General features: G+C 38.0%; 1 protein-coding gene across 3 annotated transcripts in view; it reads right to left on the reverse strand.

Annotated features, from left to right (window-relative positions):
* Positions 1-184: 184 nt before the first annotated feature.
* Syt4 (Synaptotagmin 4) overlaps positions 185-20,165 on the reverse strand; it is a 94,318-nt gene continuing 74,337 nt past the window's right edge. For all 3 annotated transcript variants that reach the window (XM_087347947.1, XM_087347948.1, XM_087347946.1), the window contains 7 exons: positions 18,484-18,746; positions 15,501-15,742; positions 14,468-14,684; positions 13,671-13,826; positions 11,643-11,766; positions 11,099-11,292; positions 185-9,765 (listed from right to left, as the gene is read on the reverse strand). In XM_087347947.1, coding sequence (XP_087204073.1) covers positions 9,646-9,765; positions 11,099-11,292; positions 11,643-11,766; positions 13,671-13,826; positions 14,468-14,684; positions 15,501-15,742; positions 18,484-18,746 — 1,316 coding nt within the window. In that variant the 3' untranslated portion in view covers positions 185-9,645. The remainder of the gene's footprint in view (positions 9,766-11,098; positions 11,293-11,642; positions 11,767-13,670; positions 13,827-14,467; positions 14,685-15,500; positions 15,743-18,483; positions 18,747-20,165) is intronic.

Here is a 20,165-nt window from a genome sequence, read left to right on the forward strand (position 1 = left end):
AGCCTGGGAAGCAGCACTTACATAGAAATTGTGCAGAATTCTTAAATAATAAAATTGCAATTGTCAGTGTGTTTGTGGAAATTGGTAATCCAATTTTATATTTATAACATTATCATGCAAATAATAATTTCCTTATGAAACAGTATACATTTAATATGGATGAGTAATTAATTATAACAGTGAATATAATATAGCTGTTTATTCACCAAAGAAATTAATTTGACAGCCTTGCATAGTGCACTGGAAGGGTTAGAAATTACAGGGTTTAGTTTGCTGTCTTCGTTTAAATCTAATATGAACCAAACTTACATCAGTCTTTTTCTCTTCAAGTAACTGTCAAACTTACATACCTCAAAAACAGTTTTATAGCAATCTGGTTCTGAAAGGTGATATCCTTGTGTACAATGAAACAATATTTTGAAGATGGCTGTCTTCTGAGTTGTTGTGCCGTGTAGTCTCGCAAACTTCTACCAAACCACATGGCGCAACAACCCAGAAGACAGCCATCTTCAGACTTACCGCCGTCAAAACCTCAAATCCTACATAAACAGTATTTTACAAGTGGATTTTTAAGATGTCAATTGACATATATAAATATTACCTTAAAACAGTTATAAATACTCAGTGATTTTGATAACACAGTACTCCATAACTTACATGGTCATTACGTTAGTGGTCAGTACACATATAGGACTGCACTAAATAAAGTAAAGAACACAAGCAATGATATTCATGATATATTCACACACTTCAAAACACATCTCTGACAAAATGACTATGTTTATATGACCTAAGTAGTTCATCTTTATAAATGAGTATACGCATTATGATGCTACGCAAAAGTTCTTGTGGAATACTTTTGCACTGTTTTGTATATAAACACTTGATGAATAATGCATTACAAATCTTTGTTGTAACAGTCTGCCACCCACTCTGTATGTACTATGGTCTAGCATGCATTTTATCTCCCATTCATATCTTGCACAATCTGTAGTGCTTCTTATGCTTTCATGCCTTATGGTTTGTAAAATCGTAAAAATAAAATTTTTGAAGATATGTATCAGGAATGTTTGTTAAAACTTATGGCCTCTACTAAATCACTTCAACAGTAATAATAATAATACAGTAATAATCCCCTAAACTGTAATAATGATATTCATGCCTCAAGTATGGTAAGGTGCAGACAACTGTGGGCTAAAAATGTATTTTTACCTGTTTAATCTTTCTTCAATTGCTGTTAGCATTAGAATAGTATTAAATGCGTACCTAAAGTTGTTTCGTAACAGAGGAAAACTAACAAAAACTACTGCAGTGTTCTGAATATTTCTGCATCTATGCCATAATGGATGGTATCCAGTTCTAATATTGTGATAAACAAACAGGCAAAATTGTTAAGATTTGTCTAATATCAAAATTATAATATTACTGTGATTGTTAAGTTCTCAAAATATGTTTACTTTTGGTTACCTTTTTTTATATTTGTTTGATGGTTTAATATGTTAACCTTTATCATACAGAAATAGGGGTTTAAATCCAGTGTCATTAGGCTGCTGGCCAAACTTTAGCTCCAGGTTTAACAATTTAGCTGTGAGCTAGTGTGTCACATGGACGGCTGAATAATTGATAAGCTGTGTCACACAGCAGACAAGGGTTAGTGTTTATCTGCACCTTCATGGTAAGGTGCTTAAGATCATTCTAACCTAAAATATATTTTTATTCACATATACTAAGGTTTAGAAAGAATAAATATTTCATGTGACTGTGCTGCAATGCAGAGTGTGTTGAAGCCTGCAGTATCTCTGATCTCAGTCCCACTTGACATGTATAAACCATGACAGAAGGTAATCAAGAAGTTCTGGGTTCGGTACTAACCAGTATTATTTCTTTCAATACAAATGATAGACAAAAAACAATTTTCAGAGTAATGGGAGTCCATAGTGTTCTAAAGAGTGGCTTAGATTCAACCTTATGTTATTCCAAGGCTGGAGAAGTTTGTGGTTCTTGATTAATTTTACACTTTTGTAACTGCATAGGTTAGTTTTTGTAAAAAAGTAGGGTGACTGAATGAATTACAATGGATGTGAAAGAACGGGATTGAGGGAAATCATTAAAAATTTCATTTAGGATGGTCAGTCTCTGTACTAGTTTCATACTAAGAAACAAAGCATTTTGAAAATTATTTATTATTTATAGACAGTTTCAGGTAGAGTTGTGTCCCCCATATTAGAAGCTGAAAGCAGCTGATTAGAGACATGTGCAACATATTTTTAAATACAGGCCAGTGTTTGACTTACTGTGGAATGGTCATTAAAAGTATGTGTAGTACATATGATTAAGTATTGTTTTGATAAACAGTCACTGGAAAATCTGTAGCAGCTCACATCTTGGAAGCATAATTTTTTCTGTACAGAACATCTTTAGTTCCATTATTAATATTTTATACATAATAACATGAAGTTTTTTGAGCATGGTATCGTTAATTTTTCTACACAGTGTATGGATATGCTGATGAATGCATTAACAGAGTGAGAGAGAAATAAAGCAACACGGCCTTGTGGGTTGTCTGGTAACTTGTAACTTAAAGAAGCCGTCGACCAGGCCATATATCAGTACATAATCAATTTAATTTTCAGCTTTCAGGATCATTCTCAACACATCAGATTTCAGTGAGTGCTGGGCAAGAGTAGAAGTGTAAAATGCCCCCTCTCTCTTATAGATGTCATTTTCCTTAATGGAGTAAATTTTAAATGATGAATGGAAACCTAAAATTTTCTAGAAATCTGCTTCACTGAACAAGGAGTATGTTGGAAAAACCATATAACTGACTAAGGCATAAATTAGTAGTCCAATTCGTTAAAACAAAAGCATTCTGAGAATTTTGAATATGGTAAGGTGATCTCCAGGAGTACACATTGTTGGTTGTGACTACACACTGTCCCATTCAAATCTCAGTCTAGTTATGATATCCCTATTTTACAGTTCCTTTACCAACTATATTTCCATCTTTCTATTGATCTATGGTTATATTTCATGGTGAATTTTAACGTCCTTTCTACATGTTTAAATCACTTCGTACAATACTTCATATTTATAATAATAATGTTCAGTAGTACTCATCCTTTGTTATTATTGTCACTTATTTAATTATAGTGTTAGTACTCATATTACGACTGCTCCGAGGAAACAAATTTCAGCTGCCTGTACTAGTAGAATTTGTTGTTTCCACAATTCTAATCTCTACAGTAGGTGTTCCTATTTGCAACCTGTGCAGTGTCCCCCTTATATATATAAATAACCATATACGCTATATTAGTAAATAACTTCCAAAATGAAATTACTATACAATCATGTGAATAAAGTCACTCAGAACTATTGAATTTCCTTTTTCTTAAAGTGCTGTATAATACTCCAAGAGAAATGTTCATTATTCCTTTTGTTTAAGGAAGAAAGGAAACACAGTGTGAACACAAGCATTACTTGTTAATGCAAAGTTATAAAATAGAATGCATAATGAATTTGTTGAGATGTGAAAGTTGGCTTAAAATAATGGAGATAAATCTGATGTTTTCTCTACGTGCACATGGATATATCTTATCTAAAACCCCGTTGTGAAAACTAAGTATGACAGAAGATTTAGACTTCATTAAATGTTTGTCTGATATTTAAAGTTTTATATTACAAACATCAGAAGATCCTAAAAGTGCCATTCCTCCCCACTCACTCTCCTGAATGCCATTATGGAGTAGTGTTGTATCAGCTCATATCCAAACACTGATGTTTTGTGCTTATTTTCACTCTTACTGTCATAGTAGCACAATTTCAGTACAGATTTTCTACAAGTTACAAACAAATCGTATTCCAAAAGTTTATTCGTATTTTTAAGAACTCGATTTTCCACAGACACAACGTTATGACAGGTGACTGAATTCCCAGTTGAGTCTGCAGTAGCCTATTTAATCCATAATTAAGAAGAACATTTAATGTGAATAATAACCGAGAGCAATAATGTTATAATACCACTCATAAAACAAAGTATAAAACAACATTAATAAATAACAGTTCAATTGAATGCTTATTCTGCCTTCCTTGTAAGTAGTATTTTTCAAGGAGCAACAGTATCAATACAACTTCTACATGCTCTGCTAATGAAATTGTTTTCAGAGAGTGACAACTGCTTCACACACACATAAATTAATTTTCGTAACTTCATTTATATGCACATATCTGTTAATCTGGACTCTCTGTGTACTCCACAGGTTTTGTTGTTTTGTCCACTTTTAGGTAATGGTGTAACAAATATTTTTATCTGCTAAAGCCCAAACATATAGGGCTGTAAGTAGTTCTACAATATGAATAACCCGTATTTTAATTTTAAAATTTGTTACAGTTTACGTTCTTATTCTAAACAGTATCAGTTACAAAAAACCTACATTTTCAAAATCAAATTACTATGGCAACAGTAGTAATATATCCAAACCAGACTTGCAATTACAGCTGAAAACTGTTATTCTTTCTTGATTCATCTGGAGAAAGGTTGCATTTCCTGGGACTGGCCTCAGGTTCCAGAACACCTAAGAGCAACACTAACTTTCCGGTAACAGAACAACAGAACCTGTTCAGTGTCATTACTACAATAACCGAAGACAGTTGAATCCACTTCACATTCCTACACACTTAATTCTTTTATATTCTCAAAGTCAACCCACTGAACTTCCAATTTATGCCCAATGCCGAAAGAGATTTTATAGCAAATGACATGTATGCACTCGGTTAATAACTAGAAGTTCTGAGTTAGTGAGTCTCATTTCAAATGGGGCCATTGGAGATCCTACAGAATAGCACATGAATACCAGTAGATGATGTTTAATAATTCATTCATGCAAGATATATTTCTGTCCGTTAGTGAAGAGGATTACTGGAATGGTTCCATATTACACAAGAGATGTCCTGGAGATTTGAGTCTTCTGGGTTGTTGCGTTGATGACGGAGGCAGTATGACCTCTGAAACATTGGTAACCATCGACCACACAGCGCAACAACCCAGAAGACAGAAATCTTCATACTCACTGCTGTGAAAACCTCAAATCTTACAAGAGATGTCCTGCTTTGAAGCACTGGCTCTTTGGGTATTTATGTACAAGGTATACCAGAATAATATTACCACAGTTTTTGTGCCTTTATCCCTTACCTACAGCACAAAAATAGCAGTAAGCAAAAATTATAATAGTGTCATACTGTGGAAAAGCAAACAGTAATGTAGCAGTTTTTATTTGTGTTGCTATGTTTATTCATAATACAGGGTTTTTTCCAGTGTGATAATATTTCTGGGCTTCCCATATTTGATATTTCAAAATAACAGTAATGCAAGAAACATGTTGCACCAAGAATGTTAAAATAGAAATGGGTGAGCACCATGATAATAAAAGTCTATTGTGCATTTATTTTTAAAATATCAAATGACCAATCAATGTCCAGCCCTTGATACTAAATATCAGTGGAAAATTTTATAAAATTTTTATGACAGTTTTCTCAAAGCCTTCGAATTGAACATGTTTATGGCCGCTTAGTTGGAGATTTTTACTGTCAGGGATATTTTAAAACAGAAAATGTGAATTAAAAAGTGGGATAATGTTCAGAAACCCAACAAGGGAAAACCATCACTATTCATAAATACACACGCGTGTATGTGCACGCACACACATATATAAGAAAGATGAAGCTACAACACTCTACTTTTGAATATGAACAACATTCTCCAAGTGACCATGTATTTTTGCAAAATCCTACAATTATTTGGAGTCTACCATGACCTGTCTGCCAGTAAACTTTGATATGTTCCCTTTTCATAACAATGTGAATTTGTCAGCTTTACTGAAGTGTATAAGTTTGTGTGCGCGCGTGTACATACTTTCAGATACAGAACAGAATTTTATGCTCTTATAACACAATTCTTCAGTTATGTTCTTTTAACATTGCATTTTATACTATTACCACCAACATAACTAATAGTTGAAACTATAAAATATTCTACTTCATCGGTGATGACATGTTTTGATACAAAGTATCAGCATCTGGCAAATTTAATTAGTATGTTATGTCAACATTTTTATCTTACCTTTTCAGGATAGGGATTGGCTCTGAGGACTGAGGTGTGGTAAGACAGGGCTGCACCAGTGAGCTTGACCTGAGTGAGGCAATTTTGCCCAGTGATATGTGTGCAAGTCTGAGCTTGGTCCTGTGCCTTGGTCTCCTAGGAGGGTGATACTGTATAGAACGGGTGTCAGGCAGGTGAGGAACAAGGATGACACCCCCTCCCCACAAATGCATGGCATGCTTGTGGGCCAGGGCAGCTTTGATCAAGGAACAGGATTCCTGACGAAAGAAATCACAGAAGCAGATTACTTTCAGACGGGAGTGTACAATATTCCTCTGTTGTCGGTTGCTGATGGCCATTGACATACTCAGAAATAAATAAGCATAAAAGTTAATTTGAAGATAGCCTATGAGACTACCAAAACCATCTATGCAAAACTACAAAACCATATCAACAAACAGACCCACACGAAAACAGTGAATATACCAGTTAACATGTTAGTTAAGCTGGATGCATATAAAAAATATAACAAACATATCAAAGCAATCAAATGTAACAAATCAGATTCAAAAATTTCCCAGCATATACTAGACAGTAGCATAAATATGAACCCATACAAGACAATGGTCATATTACAGACTACAAAAAAGCCAATTTTACGACTACTTAGAGAGATTTTACAATTATAAAAGCAGAAAAATAGATGGAATTATTCTGAAAAATGCATGCAGAAAGTGAAAATTCCATTTTCTAATTTATTTACAATTAGGAAAAGAAAGAGCAACATGTGCGCATGCTGAGCAGTACGCATAATATGTCAGTTGACAACAATAAATGCTCAGGACAGGCACAATACAACAGCATTGCTCAAGTAAGTAACCTGCCACAAATTCACTTATTATTCCACAAAGTGCATTTACACATGAAGCCTTTAGTAATATAGGTTATAATTACAAGTACGTAACACAACTGACAATATAATAACACAAATATCAAAACATCAACATGCACACAGCCACAACACAACCTTCATATAATCTGCAATGGAAATAATCCCCCCAACCCCGCAGTACACCAGACGATTCAGAAGAAATACAGATTTAATAAAATATAGATTAACATACATATAGGATTTAAAATACTATAAGAATTTTTTTATCTGTATGCTGTTCAACATTATGTGATGAATTTATATCACAGAATTACTTGGATTTACTAAGAATTTAGACAATGTATTTCTACAAAGGAAAATGTTTCTAAACCTCAATCAAAGCCTCGGGACAGATGGACCTAACAGAGCAGCGGAAGATAGGACCGAATGGAAGAGGAGAATTGAGGAAGTCATGGACCGAATACGGACCGGACAGCCATAAAAGAAGAATAATTTGTACAAAGTGATCCATGTAACTAAATTGGCCTGATACACATGTCAGCACCAATGAAGAACACTACTTTATAGTTTTAACTGTTAATTGTGTTGATGGTAATACAGTGAAACCTCGATGCATCGTTTTCGAAGGGGGTGGGAAATAAAAACGATGAATGCGGGAAAACGATAGATGCGGGAAAGCATTAAAAATTTAAAAAAAAACGATGTTTCTCTTTCAAAGTTACTTCTTTTTACCAAAAAAGTCTTTAATGGTCAACTGGTTTGTCGAAACTTTACGTTTTAGACCAAACAGAGCACTTTCCACGTTCAAAATGTTTTCTTCGTCACGTTCACTATATTAAGCGCATAAAAGAACGACTTCACTTTCGCCAATGCAGCGAGTGCTTTGGCAAAACTCGGCAAAGCTTCGGGCTCGCATTCGTCGTCTTCCTCTTCCTCACCGCTCCAACCCCCTTTGCGGACAATAACAGGAAGAATGGAAATACTATTACTGCCGAACTCAACGAAACGTAGCTGTAGAAGACCCTGAACCGCTGGAAACGAGATGAACCAGAAGATTGAAAAGTGCCGCCAGCCTTTCCTTTGTACTTGTAATAAAAGCATTTGTGAAGAAATTCACACTGCACATGCCATCTGGCATCGCTGGAACGAAATATGAGTGCACCCTAATTAAAATCGTAAAATTTCTGACAATGAGCACCGCCATTCACTCCAACCATCACCCCTGCACCGCTGACCCTCATTCCAAAAGAATGTGCTGGTTACCGCTACTGTGTATTCCAAAAACATTATGCGTCTTTCGGTATTAATTTATCTCTAAACCCAGCATTTTAAATTCTCAGAAACGATCATTGCGGGAAAATTGTGGGCCGGGACTAAGATTTTTGAACGATCGATGCGATAAAACGATAGTTCGAGGAACGATAGAAGCGGGAAAATGTAACATTATTTTATATGGGATGTATTCGGGACCGAACAAAACGGACGATGCATCCGGGAAAACGATAGTTCCGGGAACGATGGATAGAGGTTTCACTGTAATACAATTACAGCATTTTATACAACCTTGTGTTTTACACAGTGAACTTAGAAGTGTGCCTCAAGCACAAAATAACTTGCAGTGAACTCAAGACATTAAAGAGAATATCAACATATAATCACAATTTTTAAAAATGTTTAAAACAGAATAAAAATATCAACAATCTCCATTCTGTTTATCTGTAAGTCCTTGGTTTTCTGCATGGAATGTTTAATTTTATAAACATATTCTTTCTACTAAATCAAACAAATTAAATAGAAAAAACTGGGATGGTGAGTTCATTTCTTTGGTTCTTATTACAATTCTCTTCAAGACCTACATGTATAAGTAACACATAGCAAAACTCATTTGTTTCCACTGTCACAAAATGGGTTCTTCCAACACCTGTTGTTGAGTACTGTAGTACAATATTAATACATACACCAACATTATTACGTAAAGGGTATCAGCAGATGGAAAGCTTGACGTGATGTTTAAAGCATACAGGGTTGGTTCTGGTTATGATTATGCTACTTTATACATCAATGTTCCCACTAAAATATTTCTCTCTTTCACCATCCAAAATTATGAATCATGACTGCAATCATAAAAAGCCAAAAACTTAAATCTATCGAGGATATTTGCTCATACACGCATCATTTTTAAAAGCAGCTTTTATGTTTTTAAAAGCACAGGAAATGCAGCTTAGCAGTTTTGAAGCCTATAACATATACATATCACTCACAAACATTCTGTAAAAGTGTACTCGTCACTACAAAAGCTCAGTCATAGGTTAGAATTACCAGAACTAGTCCTGAGTAGGAAGAGGGCTAAGAAGGCAAGGTCATGGTACAAACACTATTTACAAAAGGGCCCATGCCCAACCACTGTATTGAATATTCATGGGTTTTTACTTGGTCTAATATTTTGCTCTGGAAACAAACTAGTCAGTCAAGTCTTATATACACATGTAGGTCCAGTCTTCACATTTTGAATCATTTACAAACTCAGGTATTTTGTGAGATAATCTTACAAGACCACATGATTCGCAAGCAATATATATTAAATTACTTCAAGAGTATTTATTACAGATGATGGGAACCATAGAGATGTTCTACATAATAATATTGTCACTAAAGGTAGTTACTCTCGCAGCTTGTGCCACTCCGCAATTTGACGCCGAGGGGAGTTGCACACCTCATTCCAGTGATGCAATGCAGATCCTGTACTCTTGGCTGCTCCCAGCTCCAATCGTCCAATTACCTGAAACATGTGATTATAAGTCAAGTGCATCACTCATAGATTGTGGTCTTAAAATTTAAAGTGCCATACTTTTAACCCCCATATCCTCTGCAGGTCCAATTTAAATCCCATAGTTATGCTATGTTTTTCAATAAAACAATGTATCTTTCTAAAAACCTGCGTGCAACAAAGAAATTACACATTGTTCACAAGAGTTTACATCATCACTTTGGAACTGTTCTTCAAGCTGTCACTTCACATCTTCTTCTCCTATGGTGCAACAGGCCAAAGTTGAGCCTTGGCCTCCTCCCATTCGGGAGGTTTCTTTGTCTTTAATGCGTGCATTTATGAGTAGTGAGTGACAAGCCCACTGCCTCTGCACAATTTCTACTCAATCCTGATTTGTCTGCTAGAGCCATCTAGTAGTGAATCAGGAGAGACTTTGGTGAGAAATGGCCGCTGAATTTTGCTTACAAAACATCTTGTATCATGCTCGTAAGGTTCTTTTACATGCTATAAATCTACAACATGGGACTGACAGCTTTACTTCCCCTCTGATGGAAGTTGTCCATCCATTATGCTTGTCCATTATTTCAATTCATGGTTTCAAACAAGACACTCCACCCTGAGAAAATCAATTATTTTTGGAATGTGACAGCAGTTTCCATATGCAATCTGGTTTCATAAGAATTGCAGTTATTCCAGGAACAAAGGGAGAGAATTTTAGAAGTTGAACCGTAACCTTAACTGTCACAGCGCAGCAGCAAGAAGAAGCATAAGAAAGGAGGACAATAACCAAAACCAGCCTCACAGTGACATCTGCCAGCTAGGATGGGGAACAACAGTATTGCTCTCAATACAGGAGCTTTCCATAGAAAGAAAATCATTTTAAGTACATTGGATTTTTTTATGTTATTTTTGTTTTCTTGCAGGAATTGTCAAACTGCTGGCGATGGAGACAAATTGGTGAAGAAACAGAACTACAACCATCACTAGCTCAGCATAAATAATAAGAACGACAATAGCAAGAATAACAGCAGTAGCAATTGCAACCAGCCGCACAGTGGGGTCTGCCTATCAGACTGGGAACAAGAGCGCTGTCCACAAATTTACAGGAAAGGCTTCTACAAAAGAAAACCTTAAATTCACTGGTTGTTTTCATGTTACCTTTTTTTTTTACAAATTATCAAACTGCTGTTGGCGGGGTTAAACTGGCATTATCAACAGTCTTTGACACCTTCTTCACTCTGATGTGAGTTTGTTTCTCAGTGTGTTTAGCTTCCTCACAATTTTCAACCTCAAACATGTTGACAAACCTTCTTGTAACTTACAAGATTACGTTATGTCTTATTACCTCATTCTTTGTGACTCGATCCCAGTCAAGCAGCAGGAATTCAAGGCTCACATTGTCTAGACCCTCAGCACCCACAGGGATGTCAAACACAAATGATTCATTGAACACAGGATTCAATGTCCGTTTCTTCACATGCGTCTTCTTCTTGGCTATTCGCTGGCTATTGTACAACAGGTACATCTTCACATACGGATCTGAAATCACACGAAGGCAACACTGCTTTTTGTCGCTGGTAAAGAATTGAAGTTATTAAAAAGTTAGGTACAACATAAAGACATACGTAATTCACTGGCACTTTATTTTTGTTTTGTACGAGATGATAATGATATTGGTGATAATGGTAATAGAGATTAATTAGAATTATTGATATAAAATGAGCAGTTATGACTACTTGAAATTCTGACCTCGTAATCACCTTAAAAAAATGTTTGATAGTAGTAAAACAATATATGTCCTAGCAGGTAATTCAAAAGAAGTCCATACAACGTGGTATAAACATGATAAGAACTGAAGCTGCCATATTGAAACAGCTGCCTAGCCTTACCTGCTAATCCAGTGACGTCCATCTTCGGCAGATTGCGAGCCTTGAGCACGACGACTGTAAGCCTGTTTGCCGCAGGCTGCCAGCATAATGACACCAGTAGTTCACCGCGGCCCTGTGCGCGGATCTGTGACAAAAGTATAGCATTCTACTATTTGAAATTCTTGTACTTGGTTTGTACCACATGAAAAATTATCTTTCTGGTTCCACATATATATACTAAACTGTAAGCATTTACATAAAAGCGTTATGCTGACTCTCAGATAAGATCACACAATAAAGACAATTATTAACATGTTACGTTATTCAGTGCGGGGTGTAAAAGTCAGTTGGGGGTGCAATATGAACAGATATTATCTTAAATCTCTTAGTGGTTAAGCCAGTACATGAGACTACACCCTAAGACTGCCAAGCCATTTTGTGTAAAAATGTTTACTGGCATAAAAAATCATAGCATGTTATTTTAAAGCTACATTTTATTTGGGAAATGGGGGGGGGGGGGGGGGGGGTAAAGAGGAAGATTTCAGCTTTCAAGAAAACCACATTTCATGTATGAACTACAGCAATGAAGTGTAACATTCATTATGCCAAAACATTTTCACACTTTTTTACACTTTAAATCGTATGCCTTAAGATCAATCAGTTTTGAACAAAATGAATACAAATAACTAAGAAACCACAGAAAATATACTGTTATTTATCCGCACAACAAAATACTCTCTAGTATGACTTGTCATATTTACAACTACTAACAGTAGTTGCCTCACTTAATGGTACCTGCACCTTGTTGTGGTGGTGGGGCTTGAGTACCTCAGTGACCCCAAGAGCTATGCTGGCGGTAGCATAGCTACTGGTGGGGTCTCCCTAGCCAGATTGGTCGAGGGGGAGAGGTCAGACAAAGACAGGTACCCTGGCCCTCCAGGTTGGGGGTTGGTCGCAAGGCTAACAACCTTGCACCGTAAAAAGGAAGATGTTTCAAAACCTCAATCGAAGCCTCGGACAGACGGACCTAACAGAGGATAGGACCGAATGGAGGAGGAGGAGGAGGAGGAGAAGAAGGAGGAAGAAGAAGAAGATGTAGTAGTAGTAGTAGTAGTTGAGTTGTGTGAAAGTTACTCTTTGTTTAATTCTTTCATAAGAACATAACAAAGAATGCCTACTACTCAAAGGCATTGATTGTGATTTTCAAGTCTTTTCAGATTACGACTTAAAAGTGTGGCTGAAGTTTGATGGTGAGTTATACACGCCACAACTATGGAGAAAGTTCACCACAACACCAACAGGAAACAGTTATAAGAATTTATTAGAGAATTATTTGCCCGTGCTATTAGATGACCTTCTGTCAGCTGTCAGAACACATAAGGTTTATGGATGATGGTGCCTCACCATATTTCAACTTTACAGTTTGAGAAATCTTGGGCAACTATGGGTATACTAAAACAAGTTTGAATGCGTTCGGCAGTCTGCGCTCAGCGCTGCGTCAAAGCTTATGGAGGGGAGGACATTTGGAGAACTTTCTGTAAAATGCTGCAAAGGAAAAGAGTGCCCAAACCCAGATAAGAGGATTTTCCAGAATCATACTGAAATGAACTTCTTTCATAGTTTTGGTGTTGTTGTTATTGAATGAAATAAGCATGATAAATATCTTGTTTTCTTAAAGTTTACATTTCAATCTGCTATGTAAGATTTGAGGTTTTCACAGCGGTGAGTAAGAAGATTCTGTCTTCTGGGTTCTTGCGCTCTGTAGATTCATCGCCCTGATGACGGAGGCAGTATGACCTCTGAAACGTTGGTTAACATCGACCATACTACACAGAGCAACAACCCAGAAGACAGAAATCTTCAATCTGCTAGTCTGAAGGTTCCGTGGCAACTGGAATGGATTACATAGGATAAAAGATTCAAAATTTCAAGAAATTGGCCAGAGATACTGCATGCCATCTTTGGCTTCAGGAGAGCATCATTGAGCAACAGCTGCTGTCATTGACGATTAGTATAATTGAAACAGAACTAGAAATGGTAATCAGTTACCTTGAGGCTCCTAGGATGTATCTCGCGACACAGAGTCAGGTTCTGGTTTTCAGCCTGGGAGAGGTCAACTGTGCCCAGAGAGCAGAACACCTCTCCGATGATGTCATCTCGAGAATAGCGGTCAAAACTCAGCACCACAAAGTGCAACGTGATGCTCTGTGCAGACAGGTAACATATTTAATGAAGATGGCCTTAAGCCTGCAACGTCATTACAGGACATATATAAACATGTATGTAACTATATCCTGATTTCTGTGTTTGTGATTCTGGCAAAAGAAATTATTCTGAAAAAGTAGTGCATTATCAATCTCATATGAATACAATTTCACATTGGAAAGAAATAAAGCCATTGCTTTTTTTATATTTCACTGAAGCCAAAACTGTAAATTTTAATTTGTAATAAAAACATACCAGGAACATCTGATTCATGTTTTAAGTCCTGTGTTATTAGAGGGCTGGGGGTCACAGTGGCTGCGCAGGCCTTGTGCTGCTTGGCCGCTGGGACCGTGGGTTCGAATCCCACTCAAGCCATGGATGTTTGCCCGCGTTTTTTTGTGTTGTGCTGTCCTGTGTACAGGTAGAGGCCTTGCGACGGGCCGATTCCTCGTCCAAGGAGTCCTACCGAATGTCTACAGATCGATCCAATGAAAAAGTTGGGACCCGCAGTGCTCAGGCACTTGAAGAACGGGTCGTTCCCAGTATCCCAGTTATTAGAGAGCTAAGTGTAACGTTCTCTCTCCCCACAATTCAGAAATGCTTCTGATTCTATTAAACAATGCTGCAGCATGCATACATACCTGCAACTGGTTGAAGTTGATGCCGTAGAAGGTGAAGTCCTCATCGTATACAGGGTTATGTGTCTTGCGTAAGACACGGGTTTTCACTTTATGCTGCTTGTCAGGTAAGAGTTGAAGTTTAACATAGGGATCACTACTGCCCAAATTTGGATCTTTTGCTGGGAGATCACGACATTTCACCACACTCACCACCAGAGCATTCTTCTCACTCTTGTACCTAAAATAGTAGTTTTATTATTTAATGATAACAGTTGTAATGCACAACTAATTTTAAGTAAAGATTTGTTTCTATTGTTGCCGCAATGTGACACTAGTATTTTTTAAATGTGTCTGTTATAAAACCAATTTATTCAATAAAAATAATGTTAGTGCTGCTACCTGCACGTATCTGTATGCTTCATATAAAGTTGCCACATGCTCAGTTACGTTATATAGAACAGAGATCGAAGTTTTAAAAACGATAATAACTAATAATTCTACAGTGGTATCCAAACTGTATAATGAAAAATCGCATTGTGACAGAAGTGACAGTACTTACATTATAAAACTCAAAAGTGTTTGGAATTTAGAAGATCCAAATTCAATCCTATTACATTACATATAAATGAAAATGTCTGATGATACATTATTGTAATATAAAACATGCATACAAACAAAACTGTTTACACTATGAACGACACTAATGCCAATAGGAATAAAGGAAACTACTGATATAATAGATCTACTGACATTCAGTTACTGAAAATAATCTTTTCTTTCTATTGCCTGTTTACTGTTATGGTATAGTTATGAAAATATTAAATTTGCACTGTTCGTTTTATTTACGTTCAGGAAGCGTAAATGGAAAACGTGTATTAAGAGAATGACGTACGATGATAAGACTGCAATCAATTTGTCCTTCACTGCTTGTAACATTGCTGTGCAACGCATGAACATGGGTGAGATTAAAATTCTGGCTGCATAATTTGAATTGTTATTGATATGATTAACGTTACTAACAACCAGAAACTACACAGTGCAATGATGACCTAACCTTAGCTTGAAGACGAGCTGTCCCAACTTGCCAACACTGCTCTCACTGCAAGCCAGGTTCTTCTCATTCGTTTCAATCTCCTCCTTGGATGGGGTCGTGGGCTTGTCGTGCAGTTCGTTCTCTGTGTGAAAGGTTTCCTTCGGGACTTCATCACCAGTTGTCGTCTCAGTCACTGGGCTGCAGCTCGACTGTGGCGGCGACAAGTGACCTACTGTTGGACTTGGTGTTCCAGATCCACCAGGCTGTAAAATATTGGATCTGTTTCTCTAAATTTGGTTCTTTGTCAAATATGATTAGGGTAATAAATTAAGGTCTATCAAATGGGTGAGGCATGTAGCAAGTATAAGAGAGTAAAAAATATGCATACAGATTCTAACTGAAAATCCTGAATAGACCTTGGCATAGATGAGAGGATAATATTTAAATGGATCATAAAGAAACATGGTGGGAAAATGTAGATTGGATTTATATGGCTCATGGTCAGGACTAGAGGTAGCCTTCTTGTGAAATCCTATACTACGGGAAAAATTAACTCTGTGCAACTTACAGCCAGCAGAAGAACTCCTGCTCCGGATTCAAGGGTTTCCCCTACATGCAAACACTTCGAGACGTGTGGCTACATATGTTACATAGAATAATGCATAAAAACATGAACATGTTTTCTATTCTTTTCTTCTAATAATGTTAGTTTCACCTCACAACAAATTCCGAACTTGAAAAAGACAAACATACACACCGTCAATAACAAAGGGATCTACGTCTACTGAATGGACTAGAAGAAGATTCTTTTCCCGTGTCCGCTGCTATTAATCGATTTCGCCGAGAAAGTTCAGAACATCTCGGATAAAATCATGTTGAAATACTTGCATCGTCACCGACTTTTCAAAATTTTAGGGGTGCTTAGTTTTGGGTTATAGATTATAACTATATAACAGCTACTGGATCCAGGGGTGTACTGCCGATGTGTTGACAATCTCTCCGTATTTTTAACATTCGTTTTCCTTCTGGCATTTGGAAGTGCGGACGGGCAAGATGTTTCGATACAAGGACGTGTGTGCATCTGCATTTTAATATTGGTGTTATCACCTATCTGATATTTCCAGTGCTAATAACAAAGGGCTCGGATAATTAGACAAAAATACAAGGGACTCGCATGACTGGAATCGAACCTAAGACATAGAGGGACGGAAATCCGAGACAAAGTCAGGAGAGATGGATTCAAACTTTTTTCGAATGGACTGGAGAAAACCACGTACACTGAGAAATCGTTCCCTTGGAATACAAATCTAGGGCGACACTCTGACACCAATCAGCTACGGATTCCGCCTTTCAATCGATTAGCATCGGACCGAGTGACAGACTCATTAATATGAATAGCAGCTCACTGTGGGTACGCAGGCGTCGGCGAAGGCAACAAAATGTCTCTCAATTCTGGGTGCAGAAATGCTTTGAGGTTTAAATCCCTATCCCTCTCCACTTTCATTTATTACAGGTACAAGTGTGCTGTTGACATAACCAAAACCACTTGATGTTCTATACACGAACTTTCATCAGTAAAAGGCAATTATTTAGATTACACAGAGCATACAACTGAAGTATTTGTTTCTTGAACCCTTTCCAAGCTTCTTATGAAGTGCAACATTGTTACTCGTAGTGCATTTCCGTAAAATATATTGTTTCTGCTTTTAAAAGCCAAAAGCCTTGAGGGGCTAGTTCTTTTATTGTCCGTTTCAGTTTACTTGGCGTCTGCACTGCGTTGTGGCGTTTTTTATCGGCTCGTTATGGCTTAGTTTATGCAACGGGACGGCAAAGCACGTATTCATCAACCTAAACACATTATTCGCATTAGGTTTCATTCTCTGTTACGTGCAACGACGTATTACGCGCAGATCGTGTCATACTAACCTCCTCCCCCCTCACTCTCCCCTTCTCTTCTTCCTATTAGATGCGAGGTTAAATGACGCGGATAGTATCTTAGAGCATAAAAGAACAAATAAGCCACTTTTTATTAAATTTGGCAAGAATGTTACAAGAATTGTTGAGCCGTATCAATTTTCATTCAGACGAGACAATTTTAAACACCATTTTTCAAGCCAGCATAAATTTCTTTTCCGAGTTTACCTCAATGTGACTGCATTTACCTTGGCGGCCAGGGGAGGAACATCCCAGGTGGTGATGTCATCACACAGACAGACACCCCGCATAAGCAATAATTACTGACCTCAGACATAACTGGCCCCATTTGTAGCGGTCAAGGGTCAAATTCAAATAACGCGCCAGGACTTTCACGCTACACGAACAGTTGATATTGCTGGTCTGTATTATTTACCTTCGGATGTCGGGAAGGTTGTATAGATCTTAAGCCAGTTTTTAAAAACTGATAAAATAATTTCGTCATATCGATGACACTGGAATACGGTAAGTTCTTAAACATAGATTTCTGATGATGTATTTTAAGTATTCTTCTATTTAATTGTACCAGACTTCGCGGCTAAGTAATTAAAACCCCTTCTTCGTGTTCGGGAAGTCTCGGGTACAGAACCCTGCACGGTATTGACTATCCTAGCTTTGGTTTTTTCAAAATTTTCTAACAACTCCTCCAGACAAATTCCGCGTTAGTTTCTTTCCAAATTCATTACTCCTTAGGCCGTATTTATCCTATTATTCTACGTTCTATAATCTGAGCTAGTAACAGCGGCACTAAATAAACCACAAATAAATAAAATTAGATGTGATCTATAGTGAATACAAGAAATGTCGTAACTACGCAATGTAATACTGTTGATTAAAAATCACAATAATAAAATTTGTTGACTCAATATGGCACAGTACTGTTGATTAAATCAAAATTGTTTTCGGCTACAATAACAACAAAAAATCGATTAGATTTAATCACAAAGAATGTGTTTGAACAAGCTGGGTACTTCCAAACTGGTATACAGTGACTCTCTTATCAGACTAACGTCACAGACTCATAACGCACCCCTGGAGGACTACGCGCATTTCCGGTGGGACTGGGGCTCTTCTTGAGGTAGTGGGTCCCAGCAGACCCCGCTGGGCTCTTCACGGCTGTGGGACGCCGATGCTGCTGAAGAGCCAGGGGTTTTTCAGGACCTCCTCGGACTCCCTTCTTGCCACTTTGCACGAGCTTCGAGTGACGACGGTAGCAAAAGCACGTGACCGCAGCAACAGTGACGAGGAACAATGTCGCGCCCAGACAGATGCCTACCAGCGCAGGCGTCGTTACTGAAACGACAATCAAATACGACCACCATGAAAACTTGTACAGTTGTTTTATCATCACAATCTATATGAAGCATCATCCTGGAGATTGATGTAATAATAACCTCTGAAACGTCGGTCTGTTTCTACCAGACTACATAGTGCAGTATCCCACGACAGTCCTCTGGGATACTCGTGATACTTACCGGCCAAATCGTTTATACAGCAGTTTCACAACAGTTGGGAACAGATGGCAGCACAATATATGCATAACATCACTGGACACGTGCGTTATACGAGGTGCGATCGGAAAGTTTCAAGACTGTGTCAATAGAGGGCGAACCGGATGTAGTACGAGCTTCTGCCTTTAGGGGGGTGCGGCCTACATTCATAGTTAATCAGTGTGCCAGCCGGCATCATCGAATTAGCATTTGTTTCTTAGTTACGGGCGTTTTGGTAGTGCATTACACCGACCCTCCTGCGATTGCGGAATGGCGGATTTTCATGAACAAAGAGTGTGCATCAAATTTTGCCAAAGACTCGCCAAAACGGCTACGGAAACCTATGAAATGCTAAAGCAGGCATTTGGGGAGTCCGCAATGGGTCGTGCACAAACTTTTGTGTAGCATTCACGTTTTAAAAATGCCCGAACCTCTGTCGATGATGACGAGCGTTCTGGACGACCATCTTCGAGCACAAATCCCGAAAATGTTACGAAGATTCGGCAGGCCATTCACGAAGATCGACGTCGTACCATCAACGACTTGTGCGACATTGTTGGGCTAGGCTATGGGACCTGTCAGCTGATTCTAAAGGAAGAACTCCACATGCGACGCATCGCAGCCAAGTTTGTGCCAAGGCTCCTGTCTGAGAACCAGAAGCAGAATCGACTTCTCGTTTATCAGGAGCTCAAAGATCTTGCCGGATCGCCGGATTTAGCTCCGTGTGACTTCTTCCTCTTCCCAAAGATGAAAATTCAGCTAAAGAGAAGGAGATTTGAGACGATAGAAGAGATTCAGGCAGAATCGCAGATGGTGCTTGGCAGGCTGACAAAGAAAGATTTCCAGGGATGCTTCCAGGCTTGGCAGCGGCGCTGGGATCGTTGTGTTCACTCCCAGGGGAACTACTTCGAGGGTGATGGATGAATTTAATACCTGAGATAAGTGTACGGGTTTTTATAGGCGCAGTCTAGAAACTTTCCGATCGCACCTCGTATACCAACATTTATCAGTGACGACCTGAATGCTGTTATGTAAAACAGAAAACCGTACTAAACTAAGTAAAAATAAGTAAAGCAGCCCCGCTACACGCCATGTAGGTCGCTTGTGGGTGGAGAAGGTATAGCTCCTATTTATCTCTGACCTCGGTACTAGATGGGAGTGATTGGTCAGCATCACGCCCCGGTCGTGCTTTACCCCCGGGTAAGGATCCCGGTACCCTTTG

The sequence above is a fragment of the Zootermopsis nevadensis genome, unplaced genomic scaffold (assembly GCF_977971745.1).
Source record: "Zootermopsis nevadensis isolate Lab colony 2312 unplaced genomic scaffold, Znev_1.0 Znev_ptg000012l, whole genome shotgun sequence".
Lineage (NCBI taxonomy): Eukaryota > Metazoa > Arthropoda > Insecta > Blattodea > Termopsidae > Zootermopsis > Zootermopsis nevadensis.